The sequence below is a fragment of the Molothrus ater genome, chromosome 1 (genome assembly GCF_012460135.2).
Source record: "Molothrus ater isolate BHLD 08-10-18 breed brown headed cowbird chromosome 1, BPBGC_Mater_1.1, whole genome shotgun sequence".
Lineage (NCBI taxonomy): Eukaryota > Metazoa > Chordata > Aves > Passeriformes > Icteridae > Molothrus > Molothrus ater.
The window spans coordinates 78389910-78417724 of record NC_050478.2 but is presented as its reverse complement, the minus strand read 5'-3'; the positions used below and the strand labels follow the sequence as shown (position 1 = coordinate 78417724).

The 27815-nt window shown below is 40.4% G+C and overlaps 2 protein-coding genes across 3 annotated transcripts in view; both read right to left on the bottom strand.

Moving 5' to 3' along the window:
* Positions 1 to 702: 702 nt before the first annotated feature.
* On the bottom strand, positions 703 to 8840 carry ZNF622 (zinc finger protein 622). Its single transcript, XM_036378682.2, has 8 exons — positions 8791 to 8840; positions 8285 to 8481; positions 5966 to 6574; positions 4288 to 4542; positions 3423 to 3585; positions 2511 to 2623; positions 1513 to 1656; positions 703 to 929 (listed from the first exon to the last, which is right to left on the bottom strand). Exons 3-8 carry the CDS (start codon positions 6570 to 6572, stop codon positions 802 to 804), a joined length of 1410 nt encoding a protein of 469 aa, XP_036234575.1. The 5' UTR covers positions 6573 to 6574; positions 8285 to 8481; positions 8791 to 8840; the 3' UTR covers positions 703 to 801.
* A 918-nt stretch (positions 8841 to 9758) lies between these two features.
* The window catches only part of RETREG1 (reticulophagy regulator 1), a 64514-nt gene continuing 46457 nt past the window's right edge, over positions 9759 to 27815 (bottom strand). For both annotated transcript variants that reach the window (XM_036404430.2, XM_036404438.2), the window contains 6 exons: positions 23236 to 23362; positions 21297 to 21381; positions 19969 to 20106; positions 18071 to 18135; positions 16824 to 16950; positions 9759 to 13996 (listed from right to left, as the gene is read on the bottom strand). In XM_036404430.2, the coding sequence (XP_036260323.1) occupies positions 13485 to 13996; positions 16824 to 16950; positions 18071 to 18135; positions 19969 to 20106; positions 21297 to 21381; positions 23236 to 23362 (1054 nt within the window). In that variant the 3' untranslated portion in view covers positions 9759 to 13484. The remainder of the gene's footprint in view (positions 13997 to 16823; positions 16951 to 18070; positions 18136 to 19968; positions 20107 to 21296; positions 21382 to 23235; positions 23363 to 27815) is intronic.

Here is a 27815-nt window from a genome sequence, read left to right as displayed (position 1 = left end):
CACTGCATGATAACCAAACACCAGTACTGAGTGGGAACAACAAACACTGTCATCCATAGTATCTTCAGAATTTCAAGCAGGAAATGCAAAATTTTGACTGACATTCATCTAAATGTTAGGATAATGTTGAGCAGTTTTCAGGAAATGAAAATTCATTACATGCAATGTAAAACAACTATGCTGCATATTATTACTCCAGCCCTGAGCTGGAGCATTAGGCAGGTACAGTCAGCTTCTGAGGACAGTATTAATCCTGGAGTTATGTTTTCCATCAGTGCATTTCTTCAAACAATTATTACTTAACCTTCCATGAAACTTTGCTCTCAAATTTTCACCTCAATAGTGTCAGCTAGAACTCCAAAATGCCCAGCTGATATGTTTGGCACGACAACTGAAAACATTCAATACACTCCATCTTAAGCATTTAGATCTAGGATCTTCTTTTGGCTTCAACCAGTTAGTAGAATTGGAAACTGAAGATATTCACACAAATGACAATGTCAACTGGCCCCTAGAAATGGGCTGCACAAAGATGGGCAGCAAGACTATGCATGTACCTTCAGTCATAGCCATGACTACTCTGCCACATGTTCCACTGAAGATATTTTACTTATAAGTTAAGCCCAGCATTATTTCAGAAGAGACAAGTTCTCTGCTGTTCTTCTTTTTAGAGAGGAAGACACACCAGCAAACACATCAGCATTTGATAGGTACTGAGTCCATTTTAATAGGAGAATCCACAACCCAGAAACCATTAAATCCCCCTTCCCATAACCAGCTGTAGGGAGTTCTCTTTGGAACTCAGAATCTGACTTGCATCCGGAAATGCATCTGCTTTGTAGCATTGTTACTCATTCCTGTCTTCAGCATCCATTTTGCCTTCATCCTCTGCAGGTATTGCATGTCACGCTGCTGGGCAGAGATGGCCCCTGCAGGGAGAGAGAAGCAAGAGAGATGGATCAATGTCTGCCACCTTACTTACGACTTGTATGCAAACCAGCTGACCTGCCCACGTACTTCAGCAGTTACCTACAGGTTTTCCTGCCCATACTGATATATTTCTTTCCCCTTTTCTCTGGAGAAAGCCCAGTTCCCTCTACAAATACCACGACTGTGATTAAGGCAAAAGGTTGTTTTGCATTCCAAGCGCGATTCTTGTATTTCAAAAGTGGATATAGACCACAACTCTGTTCCCCTACTGGAAAAGCATTCTGTCAAAGCATGACTTATATTATTAAATAGCAAGAGTAGTGACTTGGACAGGCAGAAACCAAGAAATCTCAGAAGTCACCAAGCATCACAAAGAATGGAATGAAAAGCCTGCACAGAAGCTGCACTGGAGTTTAGAAACAAACTTCCTGTATCTGCTTGGATGTCAGGAATCAAAATGAACTGAGTGGAAGACAAACTACTGCATAAACCCCACATGTAAAGCAAAGTCAGCCTCTGGAACTGTAGAGTAATGCCATCCCAGAGCCTCCTTCTCTGCAAAGCCCTCCCACTGTCACTCACCTGCCTGCCCTGTCCAGCCCAAGGCTCGGTACTGCTGCAGCACCCGGCCCACGGCTTTCCTGTTCTTCACAACAGCCACGTCTCTTGTCACACCAAAACGCTGCCTGTAGTACCTCATCAAGGAACGGTGACCCACCCTGGCACCTGCTCACAGGAGGAGACATCTTATTGGTCATCATGAAACAGCTTCTGAAGTGGAGCACTCAAGCACATTGTGAGAACTATGGAAAACCCTTCTGCTTAATGGTAGAAATGGTATTAAAGGGTCCAGAACCTTAAAAATTTTAGATTATTAGGGAACTCAATGTAATTACTCTAAGAGGTTGAAGAAAAAATACATAATGTACTGCTATTCAAGAGGGCCTTAGCTCAGATAATAAACACGTGGTTATCAGAAAAGAAAATCTTAATTAGTGCAATGAGCAGAGAGGCAATGCTGTTTCAAGTAAACAGTGAAGCCACTTGCTGACATTCAGGAAAACTTGTGCAACTGAAGAGTTGGCAGCACTTTTCAGAACTAAAGGGCTGAGGTCCCCTCATACAAAACCACCAAACAAAAAAAGAAGTGAGAGTGCCAAATGCCAAACTAGAGAAAGGCTATTTAATAATTTAATTTACTGAACTAGTTTACTGAGTCAGGTCGGAGCTGGCTGTCTACAAAAAACTCCTACATTAGATAAGTTATAGCCTCTCCAAGCTGCACTCAAACAAATATGGAAACTCTTGCTGGAGTAAACCATAAGAGTCACATGATAATGAAGATGTAAAATGGGCAAAGCAACCCACTGCCCCAGTCCAATATCCATCAGTGCTGGAGAAGCTGAACTACTTGGCAATGAAAATAATGGAAGGTGAGGACATATCCCCAAAGATACTTAAATGCTAAACTACCTTCTCCCTTCCCAGAGGAAAACACAACAATGGCCTGTGCTGCAGGTACTGGAGGCAGATACGGGAAGTGCAGAGAAAGTAAGCGGTGACACAAACCCTGTGCCCACCTGAAGGAAGGATTAGCTCCATGGTGTCATCATCATAATCCAACTCTTTCTCTGCTGAGGGCTTTCCAAGACCCTCCACATCTTTCCCATCCTCGTGATCAGGATAACTGCTCCTGTGGAAGAGCACAATACATGGTTTAAACACGGGGAGCAGCCACAACTATCCAGACCCACTCTACAAAAGAACCACAATGCACAGCTACAGCAAGGCACAAACATTGTCATGTTTCACCTGCCTTACTCTGAGAGTTCCTAACAGCAGAGCTTGGTCCTGAACAGAGCCTGGAGACAAGGAACCCTTTTCCTCCACCTTGTTCTGCACCTCAGCACAGTTCTGCTGCTGCACACTTAACAGTGACTTATGGTGAAAAGCCATCACAGTGCAGATCACCAGTTCTGCAGAGCTGCTGAACAAGTGCTCCCAGAAGCTGCATCTGTCACCATAATATGAGGTATTTCTGACCAAAATGAACACAGCTTAGGATTTGTTGCAGGAAGTTCAACAAGAGGCCTCTAAATCACAGTCCTGATCAACTCCAGCTACACAATGAAACTTATGTAAGAAACCCACAGTAGATCTTAAGTCCACAATCTGTTTAAAAGCTACTGGGAAAGTTATGACCTTTTTATGGCCTTTGCTGGTGCACTGAAATCTCAATTCAGTAACAGCAAACATACAAAACAGAATTCAAAATGTACTTTGATGTAGGACTGGTAATCATGGTCACAGAAGAAGACAACCAATCTTGTTGTTACCATTATCTAAAAGAGTGGGGAACCAACAATGCAAAATAAGTACTGGAACCTGAAACATCATCAAATTTTAAGAATTAATAATAGTTTCTAATGTAATATTTAACTGTTCTTTTGTCTGTCCCCACCTGTGTCCCACTCAAAGACAAATGACCTCACCTAAAATCATAGAAATCTGCAAATTCCAGGGCAGCATCTCCATCTGTGAAGAGTTTGCAGTGGCTTTTATCATTCATGTGAGCCTGGACTGCTTCCGTAGAGTAGAAGGATTTCCCCTTTTCATTGCACCAGATGCAGATTTTCCCAACGCCAACTTTCTCTCCTGCAGAAAACATTGGCATTTCTAATGGTCTGAACAAAATCTCCCTAGCCAGTAATTAACACTTCTGTGACAAAGCCTTCCCAGCTTGCAGGCAGAGAGACCTAAGAGGAGCCTCAAGACCTTAATTTCCAGGACAGCCCTGCTGTTCCTATGCCTTGACCGTATGGCCCCCCCCAGAGACAAGTCTGGCCATTTAAAGATTTCTTGTGACAAGGTATGGGTCATTTAGAATTCTCAATAACAAACTTCACACTTCCAATATGTTTTTCTATCCAATACTCCAAAATTATTTTATTCTCATCATTATTTTTAGACTTGAAGGATTATAGAGTTTTTCCTTTTAGCTCTCTCACAAGCATTGTAAGCCAAATAGAGAAATACTTGTGACTCACTGGTAGGACAACACAGTTCATATGCACACTTTAGCAACAGAATTCTGTCCCAAATTTCACGTTATCTAAACAACTTACTCAAAATCAGAAAACTATGTGAGACCTGCAGGGTACATGACCATTTTTGCTCATCAAAATTTTCTCTCATTCTCCCTGGAAAGCCTGTGGTCCTGCTCATGATCAAAATACTGACAGCACTCAGACAAAAAAGCAACTCAAACCAAAACATTTGGTGTCATATCCAAACAAAAATAAGCACTATCAGAATATAATTATTCTTACAAAAAGATTAGAGAGCATTCAGTCATACCAAGATACTTGATTAGTCCTCTGAGATCCACAAGGTACTCTATGTCTGGAATGAAGAAGCTGTGGATTTTTGTCATATGTGCCACATTTTTTGTGAGAGATCTTGAGTGATGGGAACAGAACAAGCAGTCTGTGACTGGTATGGCCCCAACAGCAGGAATGCTTTCAGCCTCTGCCTGCTGTTCCTCTTCTTCTTCCACACTTTCCATCTCTTCATCAGAGCCAATGTCTTCATCAGAATCCATATCTTCCCAGTCTTTTAAAGGAAGTTGAAAAAAAAAGTATTTATTTTATACTTTTCCCAAGCAAAATAAGTCCCAAATAAGTTAGAAAAAGCCATCGTAGAACACATTGCATTTTTTGTTCTTACAGCTAAGTGCCACACAGTCACTTCCAGGTGCAAGAATTTACCATCACCAGTAAAAGATATTTCTTTTTAAGAGGCACAGCAAAGCACAAGGTCACTCATAAAAACCACTGGCAGATCTGATACTTCCCCCCTCCATTTTCTCAACTATTAACACTTTACTGCTGTTTCTAGGCCTTAAATTTAATTCACCACAGTGCAAGAACACAAGCATGGCTCATTGAAAACAAGACAGCTCTGGTGACATCAGGAAAATACTCATTTCCAGCAGTCAGGAAAACACACTCCTGTTCACACACTTAAAAGAACAGTTAACATTCAGAAACCTACTAAGATTTTCGCAATACAATCTATGACTAACACATTAACACCAGACAGGGGCAAGCTAGCTTCTTCTTTAGCTGTTACAATGTATGTTCAATGTTTCTTCCCACCCAGAGCAGATTCACTGAACTGCAACTGAAATTTCAAGAGCACAAAACTGCTGTAACAGATGCAGTAACGTGACACGGGAGTTTCAGAAATGAAGTTCCACCTCATTCATTCCTGTCCCCTTACTACAGCTCAATCATCCCATTCAGCTGTTCTAATAGATGTGTTTGGAGCTGCACTGTCAACTACAGCACTGAAAGCATCCAGGTTAAAAATGACTCTTTTCTGGAAATTCTGAAGCTCTGATCTTTTCAGCTGTCTGCTTTCCAGGCTGACCTCCAACACAGACCTGCATTCATAGGAAAAGGCCACTAGGGTGGCAACTCTTAAACCCATTTTAACACAGACATCAAAATGCTGACAGATGACGTTACACTGACAGGGTAAAGAGCAAAGTTTCTCCTCCGGTCTTGGTGGGCAGAGGGCAACAAAACCAACTATAGCCCCACCTCCCTTCAACAGATCAGGAAATGAGTTGGGACAATAGCAAATAATCATAACTGGATTCCTGTAATTTATTTTTTCAGAAGTAGTTTTAGGGTAACCTGTTACATTAGCGTTCTTTAAAGGAAACTTCCTTTGACACTTTATGTGGGAAATAGTGCTCTATTACATGGATATACTGGTGACTATTTACAGTCAATTTTTACATGCATTAGTGTCTGTCTGTAAGTTGAACAGCTGGCAGTTCAGACACTATCACAGAGTCCTTGGCTGCAAACATGGGCCAACTTTAACTCCTTTGTTAAACTGAAAATTTAAACAACAGCAAGACCTTCTGTGATGAAAAAAGCTGCACTGATACAGAAGCAGAAGGAAGCTTTTGCTCAAACCATAGCTCAGCCCAAGATATTTTCTATCAGTGTGTTTACTGCCTTACCTTCCTCATTATCCCCTTCTTCCTCTGCTTGTTGCTTGGCCAGTTTCCTTGCTTGCTGTTCAAACCACTGCAGCCGTGGAGGAATTTCTGGTCGTTCTCTGCTCTGGGACAAGCTGGCACTTTCCCTGGACACTGGAGAGCCACTCGCATTACTGGGAGGTAGAGGTGTCTTCTTTGGAGATGAAGATGGCTGGGCTCTGATGGCTTGCTGAATAGCTGTGTTCATTTCATCCTTATTTACACTCTCTGGGGCCAGCCCCTTTTCCAGATTCTTCTCATTTAATATTTTCACCTTCTTGCTGACAGCTTGGACAGCTTTCTTCTCCAGCTCCAGGTGCTTCTTGGACTTGAGGTGATTCTCATAGGCATTGAAGGTGGAGAACCTCTTGCTGCACACTGTGCAGTAAGTGGCAGTGATTTTGTTCTGCTCCTCTGCTACTGCTCTCTGTGCCAGGACTCTCTCTTGGAAATTCTCAGCAGTAACAGGAGGCATGTCAGCAACCTTACGCTTCAGGTTGTACCTGTGCCAGTCGGTTTTGTAATGGGCACGCTGAATGTCACCATCCTTGAAAGCCACACGGCAAGTGATGCAAGTGTAGGTGGCCATTACTAGAAAATGGAAAAAAAATAAAATTATGTTAAAAAAAAATTAAGTAACAGACACAAAAAAGCCCCAACGCCTTCATCTTGACAACCTTCTCTTAAGGCAATGTTCTTGCACAGAATTAAATTTATTAAACACCAGCATCAGCAATGAGTGCAGTATTCATGGGCAGCAGCAAGAGAGGAAACTTATAAATAAAAGACTTTGAGACCTTGAGTTTACTTGTAGCACAACAGCAGTTGAGCATCCCAGCTCTGGATGCAGAACCTGCTGTGCCTGTTGGGATTGGGATGCATGAGAGGGCCCCCAGTCACAGCACCAGTATTTCAAAAGTTCCACACTTTTCACTGAAGATCAGTGACTAGAGGTTCTGAACAAGCTCATCTTCTGCCAGCTGTAAGACTTTGAGGAGACGAGTGATTCCTCAGAAACAAGGTTAAAAAGGGAAAACCTGCTGACAGGCCTATTTCGTATCTTCCACAGCTTTAATAAATGGCAAAGAAAAAAAAATGGTACTGCCTTTAAAAATAAAGCCTTCTTAGCTGCTTTGGAGCAGCATGTGTAGTGCTGACAACACTTTACCCTGCAGAGCTGTCCACCTGGAGATGCAGTCAGTCATGGCTAGATCTAGGCATGACCACTAACAAACCCTGGTCTCCCTTCACTTCCCACCATCCAGCCAACCCATGTTACTAGGGCTGGGACAGGACAACTGCAGAGCAGTGACCTCCCAGACCTCCCACTCATGCTGTCCTTTCCAAATCCATACATTTCCTTCCTTCTCAGTGCTTAATGAAACTTTGCTTTTCTTTTTTTTTTTTTTTTTAACTAAGTTGATGCAATCTCTTGAATGCTGCAAAAGCAAAGAGCAAAAAAAGTGTCATCTGGAGATCACAGAAAGCACCTTCATTGTTTAACTGATTTAGAAAAACTATGGCTTAATCTGGAGAAAAAAGAAATAATACATCAGGATGAGGGGGTCTGAAAGCAGGGAGAGGAAGAGCAGCCCCTCCCTGAAGTTACTAACAGGGAGAAGCAGTGGTAGAAGTCAAAACAAGTTATGAAATACTCATTTCCTGGAACCACTGGGATCCTTACGTATTATTGCTTGTCCTATCTACAGTGTGATAGTGACAGGGGGGATGCAGCAAATGAAGGCCATATCATCTGGAGTACTATAAGCATCTACTCAGTATAACAGCAGCTTTTCTTTTTTTGTTTCAGAGAAAAACGTGGTCTCTGCCCACTGAGAGATCCACTGAGTATTCCCTGAGGCGTTCCCCCTGCCACCTGCAGAGCTCCCTGCCCTTCTCCCCGCCCAGGCACCAACCTTTGCCATGAAACACTGACTCAGAGTCACGCTGGCTGTTAGTGATACACGGCTTGCAGCACCCTGAGGCAGAACACTCTGCTCTGGTCCGTGACGGACAGACAGAAGCTACAGAGACAGAAGCTACATGCTACATTACCACGGGGCTATTTAAAAACACTCAACCTCCTCCCGCTCCGCCCCACCCAAAAGAAAGCAGCTCAGAGGTTTGTAACTAAGAGAAGCTAAAGCCATAAACCTTCACCTCTGGCTATTACGTGGAGATGGGTTTACACGACAAGCTGCACAAAACAGAGAAATCCCGTGTAGTTACACAACACCTTCCCACGAGCCGCCTGCATTTCCCTCCCGTTTTGAGCCCCAGGACCGAAGTCCCGAGTCCTACCTTGTGTGGGGCTCAGGAAAACCAAACCCCGGGCACTCGCAGCACAGCCGAGCCCTTCCAGGCAAACCGCGATCTCCCTGAGGGTCTTTAGTACTGTCAGGCTAAAGTACTAAAGCTGCCTTCGGCGTGATTTAAACTGAGGCCTAATCCTGGCACAAGGCAGGCGTCTATTACACGGACAAAAATTCGGGCAAAACCTAGAGATAAATAAATAATAATAAAAAAATAAACCCAAAACCCAAAAAACCCCCAAGAGATAAGGCGGGGCGCAGGCGGCAGCCGGAAGCCACCAGGCCAGGCGTGGAGCAGGCCGGGATCACAGGGAGCCGGGATCACAGGGAGCCGGCATCCCAAGGGAGCGCATCTGGCTCGGCCGGGCCACGCCGCCTGCCCCCGCTATCTTCGCTGGTTCGGGCCGGGCCGGGCCGGGCCGAGCCGGTCCATCCAATTCAATTCCATTCCATCCCGTCCCGCCCCATCCCGTCCCTCATTCCCGGGACACGCACCTGCGGCCGGCGGAGCTGGCGGTGCCGGGCGCGGGGCGGGGCGCGCGGGCAGGAAGCGGCCGCGCGGCGTCCGGCGGGAGCGGCCCGCGCGCGCCCCCTGGCGGCCGGAGGGCGCGGGGCGGGGGCGGCGCCCGGAAGGGACCCGGCGGCGGCGGCGGCGGGAGCGGGAGCGGCGCCTCACGGGCCGTGCCTGCCCGTGGTGGGGGTGTGTTCGCCTTCGGTTGGTTGGGTTTGGTTTTGTTTCGTTTCTTTTTGTTTTGTTTGTTTTATTGTTTTCACGGAATCCGATCATCGAGTCCAACCTGTGGCCGAACAGCGCCGTGTCAACTCATGTCACTATTGCGCCAAGAATGACACAGGAACAGGCGGGAGGCGGAATTGTAGAAAGAACAAAAGGAAAGCTTTATTCAAGAGAACCGTGCGGTTTTTATAGAGTGATACAATAGATTATATTTGATTGGCTAGCTAATAAAAACACCTTCCTCATACACCGTCTTTGAGAAGAACAGAAAGACGAAGTAGAAAAACACCACCTGCAGATTGTTTATACTTAACAAGTTATCACATCCTTACAGCACCCCAAAAATTCTCACAAGCTTCTGTAAAAAACGCTAGCCATTTCTCTCTCTCTGTCCCATGGCATCCACAAACTAGACCATGGCACTAAATGCCACGCCCCGTCCTTCCTGAAACACCTCCAGGGACGGTGACTCCGCCACTCCCTGGGCAGCCCATTCCAGTACCTTATCACCCTTTCCGTGAAGAAATCCTTCCCGATGTCCAACCTAAACCTCCCCGGTTCCAGCTTACGACTGTCTTCTTGTCCTGTCACTGGTTACCTGGGGGAAGAGGCCGAGCCCCACCTGGCTAGAACCTCCTTTCAGGAAGTTGTAGAGAGTGATAAGGTCACCCCGTTTGTTGTTATAGGGTTTATTTCCATTTCTTGGAGCAAAGACACAATGAGATGATTTAAGATAAAAACTAACACATATTTATTAAAACAATCAATATAATAGTTCCATGTTTACAAAACAGTGATCAGGCAGGTAAAGTGCTGCAGAATACTTAAATACGGACATTTTGTAATTCTCCAGTTTCTGGTTGCCCGCGTGGGGGTTACTCACAGACTGCGACGCTGCTCATGTGCTGAGAACAGACGTGGAGACTACAGGGATTTATTTGTTCAGAAGGCTGGGACAGCCTGGAAAAAGTGCAGAATGAACACAGAACAAATAGAACGAGTATCTCTTCAGATCCTGTTACTTTGGGTTACAATTATTTAACCTCCTCTGCATAGAATAGTATTTTTTTTCCACTAACAAACAGAAGAATAGTCAGTAGGGGCGTGGTACGTATGCATGGAAACCCCCTGTGCTGGGAACGGGTGGCTTTGGATTTGACACACTAAAGGCCACCAATCTTATGGTGATGCTGTCACTCATGTACTGACACAAGGGGAAATTTTCTGAGTACAAAAGAGTGACCTGCATCCCTGCCCTGACATATGTCCTTTTCTTAAATCAGGATGCATGAAAAAGCCACTGCAAGGCACAGGAGGGTGAGCCCTTTGCTGCCAGGTACGAGCACACACACACAACAGAAGCAGCACCAGTCCCAGGGCAGGATCACACACTCTTACCCCATGGCACTGGCTCACACTATGCCCTCTATGCTGCCTGTGTGCCTTCTGACTGGAAATGACATGCAAGGAAGCTTTCCATGGAAAAGCTGTATGTTTCAAAGCTATGTATTGCCTTATACCCCCTTGCCTGTCTTCCTGCCCTGGCATTCCATTTGAAGGATTGGAAGGTGACAACAGTGCTCAGTAGAAAAGACGCTGTAGACCATTGTGACAGGCATTTTTAAGGAACTGCTATTTCTTGGCTGCTGCTATAATACAGTAAAATGTAGTTTTCTCAAGGGATTTCCAGCTGAGGGCGGTGTGGAGAGGATCCACAAAGGAGAGAAACATTTTCTTTGTGTTTTGCTGGCGAACTGCTGCCAGTGGAATGTATTGTGTCCATGCAAAGTGTTTCTTATATGTGGTTGTGTGGAAGAGAAGAGATAATTTCTTGCAGAAAATTAGACATCTTTTTTACTACCTGAGGAAGAATATTAAATGTTACAGAATTACATCCTTCCCATTACAAAGTATTTAGGGGCTTGAATGTAATTGACTATCATGACAGCAGGAAAAAAAATTAGAATTTTTTTTCTCTAAAGAGTCTCAGATAAGCAACTATGTCCCTAACTTTAAAGATTTACTCATTCAAGTTTTGGTTGGTTTTTTCTTTCTGAAAAAAAAATAAATGAGGGTCTTACTGGAGAAAAATCAATGTATTTACCTATCTTGAAACCAGAAAATGGGTAATTTACAAAAAGTCTGAGAAACTCCTCCAACTGCTTTTCTTTCTGATCTAATCTATTATTCTAGAAGAGTGCCTCTGTGTTACATACTTTCATAACCACAAGTATTTTCCATAAAACAACAATAAAGTGCACGCTGTTACAATGCCACCATTGACAGCCAGCTAGCCTGTCCTGCCAATCTGCTCCAGAACAGCCTGTGAAGGACTGCTCCCTCCCTGCCGCCTCTCCTGTCCCACAGCCTGTTTCCCCTTCTGGCACCAGTAACCCTGGACAAGGGAGCACACAGTTGTTTGGCATCCTACAAAGCTTCATCAGCAACTTGGATTTGTACTCTTTTAACTCTACAGATTATCCTAAACTGGCGACAAGGATGAGGCTTTTAAGTCTTCTGAGAACTTTTTAAACTCACTGATTTTCCAACAAAAGCTTTTTTTAATTTTGGTTGGGTATTTGATCTTTTTTTAATTTGTTTTTGCCAAATGAGAGGAACAACCTGGTGAAAGCTAAAGAAGAAACTTAGCAACTAATGCTGTGGATGTGATGTGGGCCATGTTTTCTAATGATTTCCAGAAACTCAGGTATTGAGATATTGTAATTTGAAAACTGCGTCTTGTGGGATCTATATCCAGCATCCACTTATTTCATAATGTATTTGATAATGAAGGCACAGGCTTACCCTTGTACTGGTAAAGGACAGCAAACACAGTCAATATGCATTACTGACACAAAAAGCACAAGCAACAATAAAGCTAGTGTCAAAACATCTCAGCATCCTTCCTTTTGCTGAACTCTTTTTGGCTATCTGCCTATTCTTCCACCTCAAAAGGAAAAAAAATACAAAATGTAGTTAATTTCAAACACAGGTTTACCTACACATATATGTTAGTGGAAGATTTTTATCATCTGTTGCTGTACTTTTTGAGGGTCCTAGATGACAGTATTTACCTCTTCAAATGCCAGCAAATGGAACTTTACTTGAGTAGTAGTAGCAGCTGACATGGTCCCTCAACTTTGCTAATGGTTTACATCACATTAAAAAAACTAGCTTTATTTCTTCCTATTTCTTGGATTACTATTGCTTGGTATTGCAATGCAGTTTTGTCACAGGTGAACAAAAAAGCCCTAGAAAAATAAGTTATCTGCTTGAGATCCCATGCCACTCACTCAGCATGTGTGGACTTTAAACTGGCAAATAATTTAAACAAGTTCTTTTTTTGTTTTAAATTATATGCCAAGAAGAAGATTCTGAGTGTCTTCTCTAGCAACTGACCTCACCAAATGCTTCTAAGTATATTAAAATCATCACATTGCAACACAACTTTTGTTGCAAGTGGAAGCAGCTATCATGGGAAAAAAAGCCAAACCAAAACCTACAGAATCTCAAATTAAGGAAGTGGCACCTAAAAAGCCTTTTTGCTTTTTTTTTTTTTTAATCTCTAATCTCTACTCCAAACAATAACTACCCTCACCTGCTCCCAAACAGGTTATTCAGTTTACACAATATTAACTTTTAAACATAAAGATTTATTGGCTGACTTCACATGGGCAACACTGCCAAGGACTAGACTCCATCAAGGAACACAGCAGGTGGTCAGTCATATAACATGCCACTTCACAACTCTACAAGCCTATTACAGCAAAAAACTTGGAAATGCATTACCATATCCAAAATAATTCAAAGGTTTTAAGTATGAAATCTAGGGGGTTTTATAGTGTTGCACACATAATTAAACTTGAGTTGTGCCAGTTCATGTGTTTCATATACAGTAGGTGCACTACACATAATGCTAACTGCAGGGATCCATACTTTTTGGTAGGATTGAAGGAGGTGAGATGCAGGTAATCTCACCATAGCCCTCTGATAACTTGCCCTCACAATATGAGTCATTAATTGTATTACATGATTGGAAAACTAGAGTAAATAAACTGCCAGTATTGGAAATTTGGCTTAGGACCCCAAAATAGATGGTTGGCAAAAAGGTAAAAGAAACCTTGCCCCCAACTATTTTGAACAACTGACTTTCACCACGCATCTGCAACCAAACAGTGGATAGAGAATTCATCTCCATGCTATTACATTGAGGTATAACTACCAGAAACATTAAACTATCAGTATTAGCTGATACTTATCCAGTTAATTCACTTTGCATAAGGGAAATTATTACAACACATCTAAAGGGATAGTTAAAGCTTACAGCTCAGAATTTTCTTCTTTTTTTCTCTCTTTTTTTTTTTTTTTTGTTTCTTTTGTAGTATTTGATGGGTTTTTTTTTTTTTGTGTTTTATGTTTAGTTTCTTCTGTGTTGCCAGCTGTAACTTCAAGGTTAATGACTTCCAAGCAGATTTGAAAGGAAGCCTGAAGACTTTTTCTTTTCCTGGGATTCTGTTTCTTGACCTTGTGAAAGTCCCAATTCTTTCTCAATCTGCTCTAGCTCAGACTGGTCAAGCAGTTCAAAATCATCAGCTTCCTCTGTGTCTGTCTCCTCACTCAAGCTGGGCGCTGCCTGTGAGGGAACTTGCTGTAGGGACTGCAGCTGGTCTTTGATGGCAGCAGACACTGCAGCTGTGATGACATCGCCAGCAATTCCACTCATTAAATTAAAGGTTTGGTCACTGGTCAAAGGCAAGGACAGCCCTGCAGTGGATGGTCTCTCTTTACCCTGTCTGGAAACGTGATCCACCTTGACATCAGTTTGCTCTTTCCTTCGTTTTTGCTGGGTGGGCAAACCGATGCTGGAGTCATCGTCATCGTTTGTGCCGGCACCATTTTCTAAAGAGGGAAACTCTAAAAGATCTCGAGCGAAAGCTTCTTCATGATCACTAGGTCGGTCAAAATCTATTACAGGGTTAACAGAAGAAAACAGTGTTAGCACTCACAAAAGTTGTCCCAAAAAGGCAGCCAGATGTAACAATGCGAATAGCAAGTGTTCCTCTGAATACATTTACTAATCCCTACCCCAGTAGTTCTCTACTGGAAGGAGATTTCTGTGACATCTAAAACAAAATAGTTTTGAGGTCATAATTCTAGTGCCACAAATCAGCTGGTATCAACCTAACTATTTGAAGAAAATAACTTTTTAAAGCTAACTAGCTAACTTTTTAGGTATGTATCTGTTATGAAACAACCCATACAAATCCTCAGCACAGCTATTTCAAAATATACCAACCACATGAAGTCCTAAAATTTATTTCTCTTCACAATATATACAAACTACAAATATGTAAACATGGAAGGATGTGTTACAAACTTTTAACATGCATATGGAGTAATAAAAAGAATGTTTATCTGTTTAAAGAATAAAGATATAAAACCAATGTAAAGACTAATTTCTTTTTCCTTTATTGGCCAATGCTTGTATTAAAAAGGAAACAGAAAATGGAAATTCTGCAGATGATCAGAATTTTTTCATGTCAAGAGGATAAAAAGCAAGATGTAATCAACATTAGATTTGAATGGCTGCATTAGTGAATGACACAATATTTGTTATTATAAATGTGTAAAACATACCATGGAATACATGGCTTGTGGAAGAGGCCTAAATCAGCACAAGTGAATACTTTCATCAAGTATTTGAATGAGAAGGTAAAAAGCTTGAACTTACTTTCTATGAAAACAAGCAATAGAAGCTTGTTGTAGGAGCATTCATAAAGGTTAAGGAAAAAAATTCTAAAAATGACTCATAGGTCATTTTCTCCATTTTCTTTAGGAAAGACAGGCTGGGAAGGTGAGGAGGAAGGGTTGTACTGCATGCAGAGTGGTGGCTTGAATGCACAGAGCTTTGACAGGAGATGAGCCAGTCCTTGAATGCATCCCATTAGGTCTTGTATTTCTGTGTGTGTCCCATTTGCTGAAATGCTCCATGGAGAAGAAGAGCTGATGTTATTTTTCACTTAGCAAGGCTATGAATAGAGTTTCCCACATGATCCTTACAGCCAAGCTGGTGAGCAAACAGGGTAAGGGAACTGTAAGGTGGGTGGAAAAGTGGCGAGACTGCTGGGGTCAAAGGCTTCATCAGTGACACAAGGTGCAGCTGGAGGCTGGTTATTGGTGTCTGTCACAGGGACTGGAACCAGCACTGTTCAAGGGTTTTATTAATGACTTGGATGACAGGCTGGAGTGCACTCTGCAAGTTCATGGGCAGAAAGGAATTGCTGCAGGACAGGTGTATTTGATATTCTGGAGGTGAGGATGCCTTCAGAGGGACCTCAATAGGCTGGAGAAAGGAACAGGCTGAAAAGGAACATCATGACATTCAACAAAACCAAATGTGAAGTCTTGCCTCTAGGATGAAATACCCTGTGCAGCAGTACAGGCCAAGGGCAACAAGAAAAGCAGCTTTCCAGAAAAAGATCTGTGGGCAGCAGGTCAGTGGTATGCCCTTGCAGCAAGGAAGGCCAACCACACACTGAGCCATAGTAGCAAAATTGAAGGCAGAAAGTCAGTGGAAGGGATTTTCCTCCTCTATTCAGCAACTGAGAGTACCCAATGAAGTACTTTGCCTGGTTTTGACCTCTCCAGTCCTAGACAGACAATGGCATACAGGACTGAACCCCCTGGAGGGCCAGCATGATTATTTAGGGGGCTAGAGAAAGGATGTATGTAGATGCTGAGAGAATGGGCCTTGTTTGGCCCAAGAGAAGGTGGCAAAGAGGGATCAGTTTAACTACTGAATGGGAAGGTAGAGAGAAGATGGGCCTGACGCTTCTAGAAAGTGCACAGTGAAAGGATCAGAGTAAATTGACACAAACTGGAACATGGGAAATTTTGACTCAGTGTAAGAAAAAAACTTCTTTATCATGAGGGTAAGCAAATATTGAAAAAGGCTTTCCAGGGAAGTTGCTGAATCTCTACGACTAGAGATGTTCAGAATTCAAGAGGTCACAGCCCTGAGAAACTTCATAAAGCTTTAATGAAGAGCTTTGAACCTGCTTTAGATAGGAAGATAGATGAGATGAATGACAATTGCTTTTTACAACTTACGGTTCTGTGATCATACAATGCTATTTACAACTTAAAATATTAAGAAAATACTGAAATTATTAATTTGGCCTGTAGTATCATCCTGCTTGTCATTTACAGGGAGCTTTTCCTAGGAGAAATGCAAGATGAGCAGAATTCCAGCAAAGTGTTTACTGATAAAAAGTAAGAATTTTTTTCTGGTCAAGATCAAGCCAAGTGCTTGAGAATCTTTTCCTAGTCTAAGTCTTCATAGGGTCATTGCTGGCTGTCTTCATGTCTAGTAGTAAAACTTGATAATACTTTCTTTAATTGGCTGTTTAACAAGTCAGTGTATTCACTGTTTCTTTCTCAGCTTTTATTTGCTTAGCTTACCCACAAAGGCATTAGTAGTAATTTTAAAAGGTTTACTTGCTTGAAAGGTTTGGCAGAAGAGAGTGCTACATCTAGCACTTATTGAATGTGTTGGTTTTACCCAGTACTACTTATTTATTTAGACCCTTGCTGATGTATTTTAACATTTTTAAGATGAGGACAGTTCTTACACAAGATGTATCCAAAACTACACAAACCACTAAGATTAACCTTAAATTAGTTTCAGAGAGAAAAGTAACAACGCCAAAACCTGTCCTCAAATTGTCTAATAATTTTGAGGTACCTTGCACATCTGGAGTCCAGTGATGATATAGATGAAGCTGTTACATACCATCAGATGTGTCTGTCTGTGGAGAATACCCCTCGGATAAGTTAAAGGTCCCATTATCGGTCCAGGATACTTCTGAGACATCTGTGTCAGACACTGACAGCTCTTTGGCAACAACTGCAGGACTAACCTACACAGAAAATAGTCCCATACATGGTATTATTATATTTTAAAAAATCACACTGCAAAAAGCCAATGCTTAGAGACTGAAAAAAACCCCTCTTGTATGTCATAGCAACATAAATCACCTCCTATTTTAGCCTTAATTGAAGAAACATGAAAATACTATGCAGTGCTTATAAGTGAAACATGCCTCTTTGTAATAACTAAAGGCTGTATTATACTAAAGAAGCATAAAAAATCCGGTTGCTGTAATAAAAGCAAAATGGGCCTGCAAATACAAAATGTGCATAATGTAACAAAATGAGTAAACTTGGACCAGAAAAAACAGCCCAATATCTATAAGACCATCAAAAATTAGCTGAAAAAAAAACCCTGTTATCCATTACCAATTTATTGAACAGTATTTACTTATGTCAGATACAAATTTTTATCCCATGGGATATTTTTTTCCCAACACAAAATCACCTCCAAAGCAATCCCTGTCAAAGTCAGGCTTTATACACCACTGATCAAATACTACATAATAATTCCTATTAAAATGATTTTTAAAATACCAACTGGTATTTTGATTATAGCAGAAAAACCTTTGCCATACAGTCATTTAGAATACTAGAAGAAAAATGAGAAATTTGAGTGTTCTCATACATATCTAGAAAGATTTTATATACCTATTTGCACCATCATTGAAAATAATTAGACAAGGAATTACAAAAATATCTGACAAATTACATAGAACCACAACAGTTTCCTATTCATGTTTCCCTTTTGTATTTTAATTTGATAAAAATCAACTGCAATTTCAGTGTTGGAAATAAAAGTAACCACCTTTGCTTTTAAATATTAACACAATCATTCTACAGCCAATACAAAATAAACACATTCTTAGCTCAGTAGGCCAATGAAACCATTACCTTGAAGGCCAGGAGTCACAAATGCAGTAGGTTGGTTAGTATAAGGCTAAAGGTGGAGACTATGAATCACTTCTAAAGCATACTGCTTAGTTCAGGAACACAGCCTCCTGGGGAGGGCAAAGTCTTCCACAGAAGAACAGAGACAGCAATCTAGATAGCCTCCCATTATCTATATAGATTCTAAAAGCAAGACAGGGCTGACTGAAAAAAAGTCACCTTAGGACACAGAGCTGATATGTCTAATTCACTGTCATCTTCTGTGGCTTTTGTTTTTGCTGTTTCTGAAAGAAAAAAGATATATTTTTTATCCTACTCATGACAATGGATTTCCAGGTTCAGTGTGTGTTCTCTGTCACACAACTTGTGTACACAATAACTCTCCACCTGCTGACACAGTGCACCATTTATGTGCTATGCTACCAGGGAAACAAGCCTGACTGATAGACTGGCTGCTTATCAAAATACAGCAACCACAGTGGGGGAAAGAATGTTATTCTGAATACATTCCAGTAGATCTATTTACCTGCACTGTACTTCCTTCAGGAGTCTCTGTTGCTCACTAGAAAGTCATCTGCCCTGGCAAATAGATATCTCTCTTTTAGACTACACTGCTGGTAAAATGCACAGGTGTAACATGTTGTTAGAACAGGCTGTGTAAATATCCAACCACATTACTTTTACATGAGAACGTGCAATTTTCTTGATAATTGCATGTAATCTTGATTTACAAACCCCTTCTTCTACCAACACCCAGCTACCCTGCATTCACAGTCATATGCAAATATGCATACAAAGCATCCTCTGAAGTCTGGTAGAATGTTGCTCTTTACAGATAAGCAGAGATAAAAATTTTGCCTCCTCTGTCTGAGAATCTTTTAAACCAATATAAAATGAAAAACACAGCCAAAGTGCCCTTGGTTGCTTCTTCCTGCAACTTGCTCTTTCCTCTCTTGTGCCAACACAAGGTTTGTGAGCCCATGCGGTGAACCCAAGAAGCAAAGCAAGGTAGGGAACTTGTCAGTGTTAAATTAAACTGGAGGATGAAATGCAGATAAGAACGCATCTAACCTCAACCATTTTCCCAGTGCTGGCTTATGAAGTTTGTTAAACTATAGTCTGATCTTTATCTCTGCCAGTTTCACTTAAAAACTGAACAGGTAGAATAATGCATGAAAGAAAATTTCCAATGCATTATTCCTTATTTTCAATTACTATCACATTAAATGTAAGAGAAGGGGAAAAGACACACGGTGGTTCTCCTTGGGTCTAGGAACAGCACATTGTATAATGAATTGTATAATGGTTACAAGAAATGCACGTTTTAAAGCAGATATTAAGTCTACTGATGTAGCACTAATTTAAAAGGGTAGAATACCTGCAAAGTAGTGTGACTACACTGCACAGGTTTAATTACCAAAACTGGAGCATGCAGAAGAAACAAACTAACACTGTTCATATACAGATTTTCCTTGAAATAGCTTTATTGCTTAAAATATAAAAGTTCCCAGTATTAGAAAGATATTGGGTGAGATAGGCAAGATTTTGTTTAAAAATGATTCCTCCCCTTTCCACATAGAAATTTCGATTAATTTGTAGCTGCTATCCTGTGGCAATTCTTACATGCTTTTGGAATATTTGGACAAGAAAACAGTTTTTTTTTTGCTGGAAGGAGTGAAACCAAGGCAGATTTAGATAAAGGAACAGAGTTTTGTCTCTTACTGAAAATTCTGTTGTGTACTTATTTTGAGACTCTTGAGTGACTCTCTCTGCTAGGAAAGTTTGCCTTATCTGAAGAGAGATAAGCATTGCAAGCTTACAGCAAGTTTTTTTTTTTTTTTCTGAAAACTTATAAGCAGTACATCTAATCACATAAAAAGAGCTTGCCTTGTTTCTTTCCATGAAGTAATAATTTCTTTATTATCAAACCCAGATATCTGACATACATTGTTACTCCTTATAAAGCTAATAACAGTAGCCAGGTTCAAAGCAAGAAATATCTCTACAGTTGGCTTCTCAGGACAAACCAAACTTTCTGCAAGGTGAATGAAATGCTCTGCATACAGAAACACAATAATATTATATAATAATATATGGGACTATAATTAACTACTCACCAGATCTCTCTTTTTTCTTCTGGTTGATATATTCCACTATTCCAAAATCTACTTTCATCAAAACAGCCTTTATTTTGCTGCACAGTTTCTGTCCAAATTCATTGCACTTAAGGAAGGGACATAAAAAGGCACACAATACTGTGATAAAAATGAAGACAGAGAAAAAAATGGTATTGAAATATTGCTGTACAAGAAGCTACTAAAAATTTAAACAATGCCTTTGCATAAGATAACTAGTAACTTTACATAATACAGTTAGTTTTACCTAAAAATGCATTGTGGAATGCCCATGTCAGACACTTTTAAGGTAAAATCCAGTTTTGAGAAGCCATTCTTACTTATTACAGAAAATATCATTATATTCATACCAATTGACATATTTTTGACTATCAGTAAGACACAATTTATGGTCATTATAACATCTATCATTACCTTAACTTAGTCTGATTTTGATATATCAACTTTGACAGAAGTGACTATGCAACATTGTGCCAGAATCAACACACTGAAAACACTTGTAAATTGACTTCTGAATGACAAAAAACTGCAAACAAATTCTTTCTTATATCTAACCTAAACTGACCCTCCTTCAGTTTAAAACCATCACCTCTTGTGCTATTGCAGCAGGCACTGCTCAGATGTTGGTCCTCAGCGTTCTTGAAAGCCCTCCTTAGGAACTGAAAGGCCTCTCCCCAGAGTGTTCTCTTCTCCAGGCTAAACATCCCCAGCTTGCTCACTTTTCACAGGACAGGTGCTAGGGCCCTCTGATAATCTCCATGTCCCCTCCTTTGGACTCAACAGGTCCATGTCCTTCCTGTGCTGGGGACCCCCAGGACTGCAGGTGGGGTGTCACCAGAGCAGAGTAGGGGGACAGAATCCCCTCCTTCCCTCCCCTGCTGCCCACGCTGCTTTGGATGGAGTCCAAGACACATTTGGCTCTCTGGGCTGTGAGTGCTCATGGCTGGGTCATGTCCAGCCATTCCAGCACCCCCAAATCCTTCTGGGCAGAGCTGCTCTGGATTTGTTCATCCTCCAGCCTGGCTTGATACCAGGGTTTACCCTGATCCAGGAGCAGCACCTTGCACTTGGTCTAGCTAAACCTCATGAGGTTCTCATGGGCCCACTTCTTGAGCTTGTCGAGGTCCCTCTGGATGCCATCCTGTCTCTCAGACTTGTCAACTGCACCACAGAGATTGGTGTCTTCTGCAAACTTGCACGAGTGTGTAAACAGGTATATAAACAAATAAATAAACAGTCCCTACACAGAGACCAAATAATGAACAGTACACAGATACACAAATCATGACTGGAAAAGAGACCATACTTACACAAGACATAGGAGAGGACAACTCCAGGAATGTAACTTCCCAAGACAGTGAAAAATGTACATATGCTGCAGACTAGTAGGCAAAACTGGCAAAAACATTAAAATACACCATTAATACTTTCACTGAAATGATTTGATCATTTTGCAAAAGGAAGATGTTGCATGCTAATGAAATCTAGAATGCAGTGCAAAATTGAAGTTTGTTTTTTAAAACTGGGAATTACCTTTAACACTTCTGGTGAAAATAAGCATCAAACAGTCAATTTTGGATAATTAGGGATGCATCCCCTCTTCTACCATAAAAACATGCTATTTTTATTCATTTACTGTAAAGCTTTAACAAGCTCATGTTTATTGATAATATTACTAGAAATTATACCTTCATTGCATGAAAATAGGCTGGACACTTTATATGCAGGAAGAAACCCAACTCAGTAATTGCAATATTACAGTGCATGCTTGCTGCATGTTTACAAAAGCAAAACATCCGTCCTCCAGCTACAGCTCTCTCCCCTGTTGTGTTACTTTGTGAAACTGTTTTCTCTCATATGCTGGCAAGCAATCTCTTGATGCTTGTTGGCTGCTCTAATACCCCTGTTAACAACACCGGCTGAGCCAAATTTTCACCATAAAATTTGAGATTTGGCCTTTATGGTGACTGAGACATAACAGTGCATTTTTCACCACTGCACAGTGCTCAACTAATCTGTTGAAAGTTTGCAGAAAGGATCCATTTGCTTTTGGAGCTGAATTGCAATAAAATGGTTAATTCAAAGAAATTTTGCACACAGCATTACTGTCTAATTTGCTTCTAATTATACCAGTAAAATAATGGCATGGCTTAGAGAATGAGGTCAGGGAAAAGAAGGAAAAACATGCTATCAACATTATAATTTCTAAATTAGTATTAGATATCTCTTAACATACAGTTACAGTCATGTCACCACAATACTGCTACCACATTTCTTTACTTCACTATGAACTTCTTTTAAATATAACTTTATTGTCCAGACATACAACTGCTCTTTATATAATTTATTAATTTTTTCTCCATAATTTTCATTCTTCTATAACTTTCTTTTTTTTCATCCAGTTGCTCCTCTGTATTTTCAATCTTAACTGCTAATATTTGAGTGTGGTACTACATACTTTCTATTTGCTAATTCTGAATGGCTTGTTTTTAGGAAAGACCTTCTGGCAACTAAGAGATTAAAAGAGGAGAAGAAATTCTGTAGTCTTCTTTTAACCTGTATTTAGCAATACAAATACAAAAATTTCATCTATTGTTATCATAATATAAATTTACTTATTTATATTTCTCTTTGGGAAAAAAACCTCTGCTTCACGTTTTACTAGAACTAAATAATGGTATCCTTCCAACCTGGAGGAAAAAAAAGCCTTACTTTTGCTTGCCTCTTCATGAGCTGGGTTCTCCAGCTCAGTCTTTCTAGTAAAAAAAGGGAAAATCACCAACTATTAGTGTATAGACGAAAAATTGCCACAATAAAGTATGAGAAACTCTCTTCATGCAGCTATTCCTGGAAACTACAGTTATTTGAGTTAAAAAAAAAGTTTATATTTAAGAACATGCCTATTTACTTTTTTGCTTTTTCAAGTTTTTAATAAATTGTAGCTAAATTGTGGTGTTTTAAATTTCCTTTAAAAAGTTCATGGAATAACTGGTGAAGTTCTAATAGCAGTAAAGGGATGGACTGTATTGCTATAAAGTTTACTGTGAACAGCTTTTCCCACTGACTACCTACCCATGTTCTTCACAGAAAAAAAAAAAAGTTAGCAGAAACTCATGATTGAATGTGTCAGAATGCACATTTTTCTCTTTTGTTTTTTTTTTTGCTTGTTCATTTGATTTTTTTTTCTAAATCTATCTCACCTTTTTATTAAATCATATAGAACCATTAATCTTACTGGGGAGTGCTTACCTTGCCAGGGTTTTGTTCCTTAAAGTGGGACATTTCTTGAAGAAATACAAATAAACTCATCAGCGTTTCTGAAATGCACTGATTTATTCTGAGTCTGTAGTCTTGACTGGAATCGGTGACTTTCCAGCTGAGTAAAACAAAAAAACAAAAAAACCCGAATTTGGTTACAGCTCATATGGAAGTTGAAACTGGTAGAAAACATCATGTAAAACGGCTGTTGCTATGCTAAAGACACCTGTGCTTGTTTCTTTGTATTTTATATTGAGCTAATTGGATCTTTTTAACTAAAAAATATTAATCTGTTCAGTAGTAGCAGTTTTCAGTCCGTAAAAAATTATTCATTCTTGTCATATGAAGACATTGAGTTGAAGGCACAGTTGTCATCCAAATCAAGCTACTGATCCCAAACCTGTTTTTAAATACTATTTTTTCTTTTAAAAAATACCACAGTACTTTTTATTGCCACAAGATGGCCACACATATTAATAAATTTCATTTTATATATTTAATCTTTGGGCTTTTTCTTTTCTATTTTTTACTTTGTTCTGCAAACTATGATGATGAAATTGCTACCCAACCTAGAGAAAAAGAAACTGCTCTTGGAGTCTTGATGTTTACATTAATTTTCCTATTGAATTTACATTTTTCTATTATACTGAAAGGACTGTTTCTAAAGCTATCTTATGACTGTTCAGTGCTTTTAATAAAATAACAATCCCCCCCCCCAAAAAAAACCTGTACCAAAGAATTTTTGGAAAACCATGGGACAGAGGCATATGTGTCTATCACATTTGGGGCTGATCAGTTTATCCAATATTGAGCTTAAATGGCCACATCATATACCTTTGTGGAGTAAACAGAGCGTCTACAACAAAGCTGGTTTATGAAACAACAAATAATAATAAAGACATGCACAGGCTAGTCAGTGTCAAGTCAAACTGGTACAAAGAATGGACAAACCACCGTGCAAACACTGAGAATCTGAAGTCAATTCTACACCAGCTTTACTAAGTTACTTTTCACATAACACACTGCTGAGTACACAGAGCTTTGATCACAGCGAATGCAAGCCAGCCATGAGCAACTCTGGTCATTTCACAGAGATAAATAACCCATTACATGACTAATGCATTAACAGTAAACATTTTGTCCCAGGTAGATCGAATCACAAGATAAATAATCTACATGATGAAAAAATGGCTGTACACGGGTCGGTGCACAGCCCTCGGGGGACACACAGACGGTCAGGTCAAACTCCCGACTCCTATCAGCTGCACACGGTCGCTTCTGTAAAAAGGCACGATTTCGGTCAAAAATGCTCCGCGGAGAGCCTTCCCTGCCTCCCGGCTGTCCTCGTTCGCCACGAGGTGGTGGCACAGCCGCGGGGACCAGCCAGGGACGGGAGGGGCGGAGGGGACACGGCGGGGACAGGACCACGCTGCCCGGGCACCGCCACCTGCGTGGAACTGCGGTTTCAGCCCCGGGGCAAAGCTCATTAAAGTCCGAACCTCAAAACTGGTGCCCTATTCCTGACTGCATTATAGTATTTATAGTGTTGTAGTGGTGAGATTTCCTCTTACATTACAAAATAGGCAGGGTGAGGGGTTTTTCCTCCCCTTTGAGGAAAACAAACATTGAACTATTTAAACAGCACACCTGAAATGCATAGGATAAGAGCCCTGTGTCTTGGACTAGGTGACTTTGACGATTTCCCAGCCATGCAAGGTATTGAATGCAGATATTTGTCTGTGACAGAGGATGCAAATAAAACCATAACATAACTCATAGAGATCACTGCAGGAACCCAGCTGGACGGATGAGCAATGTTACACAGAACTGTCTGCATCCCACCCACAGTAGAGATTTCATTTTCCATCATCTGTGATAATTAGTGGCTTCAGGAAAGTACTATACAAGCATTTTGGCCTACAGGAACTGCAATTCTTATGGATAGGCTACTTCCCCTAAAGAAACACTGCTTCCAATTTCTGTAAACTATTTTACAGCATTAATAATAAGTATTTTAAGAGCTGCCTATTTATTCCATTACTGAAAACTACTATTATGACACTGCTCTGAATAATAAAATCCTTACACAGACTTTTATTCCTACCCTTTATTTGAAATTGTTGACAATCAAAGTAGAACTTTGTGGAAGCACAAAGAAAAAATGAACAGGCCTGATGCCTGCTATCAAATTAGACCTTTGAAATACCTAGGACAACTGTAAATACCTAGGACAACTGTAGATAGTCAATTTAATAATTTAAAGCTGATAGTAAAAACAGAGGGGGGAAATACAAAAGCAGAAAGTACAATAAAAATGCAAACTATACCACTAATATAAAGACAATATAGATTAAAGAGAAGAAGCTATAACAAGTCACAATCATAACTAGTAACAATTCAAAAACAAAAATGCAAATTATGACAAAAAAGTGCACATTTGCAGGGAAAGTTCTCTGCAGTAGCCTTGCTTGGTGATAGTGATGCTTTCTTTAGCCAAGTTTTTGAAAGCATGAGCTGCAGTGCAGATAAAATATCTTGCTATATGCTTTGGCCCTGTGGTCCACATGTGGTGCATTGACAAGAAGACAAGCAAGAGGAGTGGATGAGTGGATGGTATAGGTGAAATTTGCTTCAAAACTTTGCAAACACACTACTGAACTCCACAAAAGAGTACTTGGCAGTCGCTTCTAGGCCACAAGAAATCGTAAGACAACACAATTTTCTATTTTACAAGGAACACCAGGGACTATTTGGAAGCCTTACTCTGATCTTAGGCAATTAGGGGTGTAAGAAAGTCAGCTTGCTGATCTTCGGTGTGACCACCAGATGCACATGCTGCCTCCAATTGTTCACACCTCCCAACAACCACCAGCCTTAGTGATATCTATCTTTCCTGTCTTTTTACCCTGAGCTGACTCAAATAGTAGTGTTACACACAGTCCAGAGGTTGGAACAAAGGGGAAGCAACAGATCCTGGTGAAGGGGGAGTGAAAAAGAAAGGAGGTACATCATATAGTTGTATGTACAACATAAAATGTATGTACACAAAGACAGAGGGGTTATGTCATGGCCCTATAAAAACAAAGGTAACTATGAAGCCTGCATTAGATCAAAAGGAAACAAGCACACAATGATGCATACTCTAGAGAATTTAATTTTCCAATGGTAACATTTAAAGATAAAAAGGGAAAAAGAAGACACGTGAAGTGATGTAGATGATGAATGTGGAGTGCCTGACTATGACATAAGTCAACCAAGAATATAAATCTATTTCAGCATAATATTAGTACATTACTTAAATGTGAACCCTATACTTGCTGCCAAAACAGCTCTGGGGACTGCTGCCCAGGTGCTCCTTTGGGGGTAATCAGCCAAGTCTGAATACTTTCAAAGGCTTTTGTGGGTAATTTAGAAAGAATAATAGTTTATGCTCCCATCACTTATTATTAGTTTGATATGCAGTGCTACACTTCCATTCTAAAACTACCATCAATAGGGTTGAGGGTGTTCAGAAAAAATAAATTACTCACATCCTTCTGACTGCCTATTGCATCATTTCTATAACTGAGCAAATATATAAACTGTTGCCTAGTAATTGTTAAAAAAACCTACCCAAAACACTCTACCACCCAGACGCTCCCACTGATCACAGTCACAAACCCTGGCCAGAAGAGACAGTGGCATTATGTTTGCTAAAAATGACTGATGGTGTCATGCTCCCATTTCATAGCTAGACATCTGTTCAAGCAAAGCCCCATCACATTTCTCTCAGAAAGGTCAGCAGATCTCATGTTACTGGTTTAAAGATCTCTTCGTGATGTGCTGGATTGTTTTGAATTATGTGCACACACTTTTCTATGTATCTTCATGCAGATACGCTACTCAGAACTGCAGCAGTGACAAGAGAACACCATGATGTGGTGGATCAGAAGGACTGCACCCACATAAATATAGAGTTTGTAATTATAGAGCTTCTAAACCCTCCTGATTTCCCAGCTGTAACCACACACATTTGAAGCCTGTGCACTCTGTAATTTTCGGGTAACTTGGAATGTAGTAGTCAAGGTGGAAGAACCAAAAGTTACATTCCCAAAGATATGTACATCAAAATATAGGTAATATGGCTATTTGGTAATTTTTAAAAAAGTAATATATAGAACCTATAGGATGGTGCAACTGTAAGGGATCTGGATATCAAAGGACAAACAGGCAACCAGGAGTTCATAATGAAACTCAAAGGAAATCCAGGCTGTAAACTGTTGGCAAACCCCAGTCAAGCAGGTCTACCTTTTCAGAGCTTTCACAGGTTTCTGCTGTAAGAAAGAAGTCACTGCAGTGCAAAAGGGAGTGATTATAATGGTACAGTTTTTCTCTGAAGCAGACACTTTATACCTGAAGACTTACACAAAAAAATTAGGTTTTAGGTTTTAAAATTTTTATTCTAAATTATTAAGGTACAGAGATAAGGGATTTAAAATAGTATCTAGACTAAAAAGTTTTGTGTAAATGTTTTATTTTACATAGCAATTTCAGGAGGACATATACTGAAAATGAAAATAAACACCCCTTTT

Excerpts from the sequence above, each read along its gene's own strand:
- ZNF622 (XM_036378682.2), bottom strand. The coding sequence starts at position 6,572 with ATGGCCACCTACACTTGCATCACTTGCCGTGTGGCTTTCAAGGATGGT. Across the intron at positions 1,657-2,510 it reads GGAGCTAATCCTTCCTTCAG|GTGCCAGGGTGGGTCACCGT; the intron begins GTGGGCACAGGG and ends TCCTGTGAGCAG. Across the intron at positions 930-1,512 it reads GGGCTGGACAGGGCAGGCAG|GGGCCATCTCTGCCCAGCAG; the intron begins GTGAGTGACAGT and ends CTCTCCCTGCAG.